The 7,622-nt window shown below is 43.9% G+C and overlaps 1 protein-coding gene across 1 annotated transcript in view; it reads left to right on the forward strand.

The window, feature by feature from the left end:
* Positions 1–7,272, forward strand: part of ARR3 (arrestin 3) — a 30,340-nt gene extending 23,068 nt beyond the window's left edge. Inside the window, exons 14-15 of the mRNA XM_056859720.1 lie at positions 5,865–5,873; positions 7,071–7,272. Of these exons, the coding sequence (XP_056715698.1) occupies positions 5,865–5,873; positions 7,071–7,170 (109 nt within the window). The 3' untranslated portion in view covers positions 7,171–7,272. The remainder of the gene's footprint in view (positions 1–5,864; positions 5,874–7,070) is intronic.
* Positions 7,273–7,622: the final 350 nt, after the last annotated feature.

Here is a 7,622-nt window from a genome sequence, read left to right on the forward strand (position 1 = left end):
GAAATTTACAACATACTGAGTATGGTAATTTAATGTTTGACATGATTGTCTGCAGTTCTCACTGATCAGTCTTAAATTTTCATTTTTTAAATCTGTCTCACAAAATCAGATTTGGACATCCTGACCTTTTGGACTAGAGTTTCAAATCCTTGCTGAATTTTGCATGTATGTGAATGTGGTTTGTGGTGCGGCCTGCCCTGGGCCCCATGTGGCAGATGGCATGATTGCCATGGTGCCCCACTGCTCATCGGTGGCGGAGAAAGAGGCTCCTCAGCCTCCTCATGATGCCTCCTGTGCTGCATGACTACACATAAACATCTGTTAAGCAATAACACAAAGAAAGCCTCTAATCATGTGCAGAGTACTTTCCCTTTCATCTTCCATTTATGGAATTAGGAGGCAGGAATCTTTTTTTACTGCAGGCAGTTTTTAGCTTGCTCCTCCCTCTGGTGTGGCGGGCCGGTGTGGTGTATTGGTTAGAGTGCCGGAGTAGGATCTGAGATGACTGGGTTCGAATCCCTCTCTCGACTATGGAAGGCTGCCAAGTAGGGTTACCAACCTCCAGGTGGTGGCTGGAGATCTCCTGCTATTAGAACTGATCTCCAGGTGACAGAGATCAATTCCCATGGAAGAAACGGTGTCAGCTCTGGGCTCACCAGATAAATCCCACAGACTTCCAGGCAGATCTTCCTAAGAAAGCTGGTTTATTAGGAAATATACAGCGAGTTACAGAAATTGACTTGAAACTTAGCAAGGATACTAATGGAAGGAAAACTAAAGGTATGGGTGATATAAAGGCGAAAGTAAACTTTCAGGATGACTACTGGTTGCTAGGGCAACCCACTAGATAACATTCGTTCCCAGGAGCGATCAAAGACTAAACAGAGCTAGAGCTAGGGCTGATTAACAGTTAGACCTTGAAACGCCACCTGGCCTGACCACTGGGTGCCTTTCCCAGGCCGGTGCCTGACAAACCTTTGGAAGGTGGACTCTGTGGCATTATAACCCATTGAAGTCCCCCTCAAACCCTACCCTCCTCAGGCTCCATCCCCGAAATATCCAGGTATTTCCCAAACCAGAGTTGCTATCCCCTACTGCCAGGAGACCTTGGGCCCACCAAAATCTCTCAACTTAATCTATCCTCACAAAGTTTTTGTGAGGATTAAGTGCAGGACAGGGGGAGTGATGCGAAAAGCCGCTTTGATCAGGGAGAAAAGTAGGATAGAAATAAAAAAAATAAGCATGGTTCCCTTTCTCTTTCCAATGAAGTCATTCTCTTCATGTAGTGAAGCCAACCAACTTGCCTTCAGTAAGCCAACCCACTAATGCTCCATCCCAGAATTTGTCCCATGACACGTCATGTCTTTAAAAAGCTACAAGTCCAACCTTTATAACGTATACATTAATAAGAGATCACTCTGCACATGTTTAGAGTGCCTGACTGCACCACTCTGTCCTATGTGACTTTCGGGACAGAATGTTTCTTCCTTGTAGGAAAAGACCTCTTTTTACCCCCAGAAATGAGCCCGTCCTTCTTATGGTTTGCAGAATGCTCCTTCCCTCCTCAGAGGCAAGGACAATGTTTAATTGGGAAGTTTCCACCAAATGTTCATGCCTGACCAATCTTTTAGAATGAAAGATTCTTGGACGAAAGATGCATTTTGGTGCCTCATTGTGTTCTGCAAACCATAGAAACACAGGTATGAAAATTATAGTCATAATATATATGAATGAGGCATAAGAACCCAGTTTGACAACCAAGTAAATGCCCACATTTTACAGCAGTGACAGGTTCTCAATTTTAAGCCTCTTCTAGGGCTCATGTAGCTGTGTCGTGGCTATCAAGGGAGGAGCTGACCATCTCTAGACTTTTAGTTAACTGAACATGTTTCCTTCATGGGCAGAAACGGCTAGCAGATGTTACTCCAATGGCTTTTGGTGGCCGGGGGATGCATACAAATATTTGTAACACATACCAGCTGTAACACATGGGGGCTAAAAAGCAAAGGATCAGCAAGCACACAGGTCTCCATTTTGCAGTTTGTTGTAAAAGAAAGAAAGAAAGAAAAGAAAACAGAAATTGTATACATTCTTTGCTGCCTGGTGTGTTTGGAGCCCTACATGCTCAATGCAATATGTCTTATAGCTGCCACATCTGTTGATTTATTGTGTATGTTGAAACATGACTGAAATAACTTACCCTGAAACATGACTAAATAACTTACCTCCTTTCTTTTTTTCTGTGCCTCGTCCTGTTTCTTGGTTTTTCTTAATGTTTTTTCTCTTGCAAGGAGGTAAGTATTTGTCTTTGTATTCTTTCATCAATTACTGTGGACTTCTCCTCAGGAGCAGTGGGCCAAATTTGATTAAATTTATTTTTATTTCAAAAAACATCTATACCCTCTTACCTTTTGCCTCAAGAGGTCCGCCGTCAAAGTGAATGAACGCACTCAGTTTCCAGGGTGCCCTGTGGGATTTTGAGAGTCCCAAAAGTTCAAGCAAACCTTAGTTGCAGTAGAGGCATAATATTTCCAGAAATTTTGAAACAACGGTGGTGGTGGGGGGGGGGGATAATTTTTGGAGGTGTGTCGAAAAAAATTGAATTTAAAGAGAACATTGAAATATATCCATTATTTGCTTTCTTTTTCGACATTTTTGTCTCTCTGCCTCCTTTGTATCTATCCAGATCTCTGTCTACACAGCACAACCTCCTCACCTGTCAGCTCCTGCTGCAGAGCCAAATGACCCCTGACTACTGCTCCCAGGAGAGTTCCCTTGGAGCAGCCGAAGGGGAGATCTGCAGCAGGAGGAGGAATCAGTGAACATCCTCGCCCCTTGGGTCAACAGAATTTCTCTGTTGGATCCAATCCTATGAATTGGTAGCAAGAGAGGGATATTTTCCCACTACCATTGCAACAGCAGAATACTATTGTTATTGTGTAAGGTAATTGAGCAGCTGCTGACTCAAAGAGTGGAGTTCAAACTGAGGAAGATTGGCTTTTTATTAATGGAGATACTTTTGCACATTTCTTTCCTTATACAGTCTACCAAGTCAGTCTTGGACTCCAAGTAGTAGAGCAGAACACCATCTAGAATATTGTCGAAGGCTTTCACGGTCAGAGTTCATTGGTTCTTGTAGGTTATCCGGGCTGTGTGACCGTGGTCTTGGTATTTTCTTTCCTGACGTTTCGCCAGCAGCTGTGGCAGGCATCTTCAGAGGAGTAACACTGAAGGACAGTGTCTCTCAGTGTCAAGTGTGTAGGAAGAGTAATATATAGTCAGAAAGGGGTGGGTTTGAGCTGAATCATTGTCCTGCAAAAAGTATCAAAGGTAATGTGCTAATCATGATTAGTACATTACCTTTGATACTTTTTGCAGGACAATGATTCAGCTCAACCCACCCCTTTCTGACTATATATTATTCTTCCTCCACACTTGACACTGAGAGACACTGTCCTTCAGTGTTACTCCTCTGAAGATGCCTGCCACAGCTGCTGGCGAAACGTCAGGAAAGAAAATACCAAGACCACGGTCACACAGCCCGGATAACCTACAAGAACCAACCATCTAGAATGTTTATGGACAGCTTCAGCCTGATGTCCTTGAGTGATATGACAGGATCGTGCATGTCGTGAAGGCACCCATGTATTGCCTCAAACCTTCCCAATCCTAGCCAGCATGTTGTAGTCATTAAGAGTGGTGGTTTGGAGTGGTGGACTCTAATCTGGAGAGCAGGGTTTGATTCCCCACTCCTCCACATGAGTGGTGGACGCTAATCTGGTGAACTGGGTTGGTTTCCCCACTCCTACACATGAAGCTAGCTGTGTGACCATGGGCTAGTCACAGTTTTCTTAGAGCCCTACCTACCTCACAGGGTGTCTGATGTGAGGAGAGGAAGGGAAGGTGATGTCTATACCCTTGGTGGCTGTGGTGGATAGTCTTCCTTAGTCTACTGACAAGGGGCCTTGCTTCCTTGCTAATGTTATATTTATTGGCTGCCTTTGACATGGTGGTCAGCCATTTCATTACGTTGCCCAGAACTGATCTTGTATGTCTTCTGTGCCTGGCTGGGTGCAGAGGGTTGTGCATGGGAATTCTGTATCGGCTTCTTGCACCGCCAATACGTTTAGAAGTATGGAGAATTAACAAATAACAAGACTTACGATATATTCTCATTTCTTATCTTCATCAGATTCATGCAAAAAAACTTTCAAGCAAAAATACAGTCTAATACAGAAGATGCTAGGAAGCAGCCATCTAAAACTCTTAAAATTATACAATTATCTGGAGTCTTTTATTTGTTATAACATGTTAATTCTCCACACATGCTCTGTCTTTATACTGGTAGTATGAGTGTTGATTCTTTGTGGTCCTCTGTTTTGCTTTGTTCTGCACTGCTTGTACTGAGGACTATCACCTTTTCCCTTATTCTTTCCTTATTGTCATCTCTCTCTAGTGTCAGGGCCTCTCTGTTGTGATCAGATGATTGGGTGGGGGGGGGAGGTATGATACAGCCAGATATAACCTCTTCCAGTGCAACAGTGAACCAATGGGTGCTATGCATATTATTTGCCTATATACTGTGGGATTTGGGGCCAGCAGAGACATGGCCTTGGGGACGGGTTGCCTTCAGCAGCCATGATGGGCATCTATGGGTCATGCCATAGTTTTTTATGGTGCAACTTTCCACTCGTTTGGGGGCATTCCCAGGCTGCGGCAGTTTTGGGAACTCCCAGGATACCCCGCCCTGCCCCACCCCTTCTCATGCTGGCACAGGGGGTTGCTCTGGTGGCTCACTGCTGGGTGGCTATGGAGGGGATGTGCCAATGTCTGGCACCTGTTTGGCAGTGCCGGGGTGCTATACTGGCCAATCTGACTTATGCCGGTGTATCTTGGAGACACTCAGGCATCGCGCCCAGTTGGCTCCCTTATTGCTTTCACCTCTCCCCGCAGGACTGTTCACTTTATTGTCTAAATAGGTAAATAAATTATAAAATTAAGAGCAGTGGCGGATCTACATTTTTGGGGCCCTAAAGCTTGAACTGTTATGGGGGCCCCTTAACTAGCAACAATAGGGCAACATCCAACAAAGCCCTGGCCCCAGCCTGATGGAATGTTCTTCCAAGTAACATCAGGGCCCTATGGGACCTTCAGAAGTTCTGCAGGGCCTGTAAAACAGAGCTTTTCCACCAGGCCTACAATTGAGGGCGACCACAGGTTGTCATCTTTATTGGCCTCACTCTCCTCACCCTAGGGGCTTCTGATATGAGGATTTGGCTGCTTGGCCAGGCCTCCAGTGGCCCTGTAATTATATGAGTACCATCTTGTTAACTGTATTGAATGGTTTTATGAATTTTATTGATTACTTATTAATTTTAGATATATATGATTTTTATTATGATTGTTGTTACCTGCTGTCTTCAGTAGCTGCCACCACTCTGGTGTGAGCCTAACTCAAGAAGGCCCAGAGCACCCTGCTTCTTCTCCCAACAGGGTATACTTTGTAGGTGACCAAATGAGGCATGAGGACCCAGGGCAAAGTAACAAACAGTTTATTAAAAAGGTTTAATAATAATGATAACTCAAGCCACAATAGGACGACAAAACCAGTAAAAGCAGGCAATCAAACAAATAAAATCCCTAACACATCTATCTTTACTGTCCCTAGCCCTCTCCTAGCACTAGGCCTCAGGCTAACTCACCCATTCCTGGATGAGGGATCCCTCCGTCTGCAGCAGCCTCTCCCTAGCAGTGAACCCCCTCCCTTTTCAGGCAAGGCATTTTATTCCTTCTCCCCAGGCACCACTCCCTTACCCCTGATTGGCCCTAGCCTTCCCTCCAAATTCTCTTCCACCAATCACAAGGCCTAGAGGGTACCTGGGAGATGTAGGCCTGGAAACTACTTTAATATAGGCCTCCCTAGGGCCTGTAGGCTGCACTTGAGGCCTAGGATCATGAAACCCACCCTGAGCCTGGCTTTGACCGGGAATGAGGGTGGGCTACAAATTTAACTAATAAATAATAATAATAATAGGGAGGGGGGTCATCAGAGGAATAAAGAGGTGAAAATCTGATCTTTTGGTGTTAAAATGCACAAGCGAGACGAATGCAGCATGAATTGAGATGTCTTTTTATGGTTCTGATTGGCTCTAGCCTAAGGGCTGAGCTAGAGAACTATTAAGCCAAGCACCAACAAAGGATTTGAGGATCCAGCTGCCAAAATGTAGGCTATGAATAGATTCTGGCAAGCTCAGTGAGCCCTTATAGCTGGCGGTTCAAGCACTGCAAGCCCCCAAGAAAAATTTGAAATTTGACCAATTACAGGGACATGTGAAATGGGTATTATTAGAGCATATTCTAAAGTCAATATTACGTACTTCAACCCATTGGCTTACGATTCTATCACTAAAAAACTCCATTGATTTTGTAGAGAAATTCACTCATTAAAAAAAAGTTGCTTCGGGGCCCCCTCCAGGATTGGGGGCCCTGAAGCTTAAGCTTCATTAGTTTCACAGTAGATCCGCCTCTGATTAAGAGCATTTTAAATTTAACCCCTCCTTTACCAATTAACTTCATACATATAATTTTCCATTAACTTATGTAAGGTCATAAGAACTCCCAGACAGCTGCTCAGCAAACACCTTTAAAATATTTTTTCCATTTTGAACATAGAAAATATCCCCTCTGTAAACAGATCATCTTGACCTCTGTTTCCTGAATTACTGGCAGAAAGACCTCTGTTAAAAGGCAGCGAGTTATGGGGTATTCACGCTCATCATGTGTCCTATCTGTTCTTGAGCTGTACTTCTACAGACTTGTGTGTGAAAAAAACCCCTACATGTGGAAAACTATCATGCCAAGGGAAGAACACTAGGCTAGAAGCTTTTTGCTGCAGTTTTCTCTGTGCAAGGAAAATATTTGTAAGGAGTACTGTGAGCCCCACCTTGTCACCAGGGATTATAAACTTTTGTTTCTTGGGAATAATGTTCGTGTTTTTTCTCAAAGCATTGGGTGATGGGTGGTTGCGAATTTTCCCATTTGAAGCCTCACCTTTTAAAAATTCTTTCTAGTGAGGAGGATATTGTGATTGAGGAATTTGCTCGCCAGAAGATCAAGGGAGAGCCAGATGATGATGAGGAGAAGGAAGAAGAGGACAAAGAAGAAAGCTAATTTGCTGTCCTGCTAGGCAGTAACCTTTCAGCAGTCTGCTATACTCCAACTTCTGAGGGCAAAGATCTCTGAGGACATTTCCTTGTGTATTTGCTCTCCGTTGAAAAAAAAGGCTTCAAAGCATCATCAATTCTAGTAATGAAGGTGCAAAGTTATGTAATGGAACTGTATTTATGTTTATATTGTCTCAAGAGTTTCTGACCATCCATTTTTAGTTATTAATTGGCAGTGTGATTGGTTACTTTTACCCGGCCAAACAAGTATGCCCCGGAGCATCTGGAATGTTCCCATTCCTTCCCCCCTCCCCTGCTACCATATCTTTAATTACTTTGCATAGAATATTATCCATTTTTTTACCCTTCTGTTCCTCTGAGGATGGGACATGTATTTGCCTTCCCCATTTTATCTTCACTGCAAACCCATGAGATTAATTAGGCTGAATGGGAGAGTGA

This window comes from Euleptes europaea, chromosome 13 (assembly GCF_029931775.1).
Source record: "Euleptes europaea isolate rEulEur1 chromosome 13, rEulEur1.hap1, whole genome shotgun sequence".
NCBI lineage: Eukaryota > Metazoa > Chordata > Lepidosauria > Squamata > Sphaerodactylidae > Euleptes > Euleptes europaea.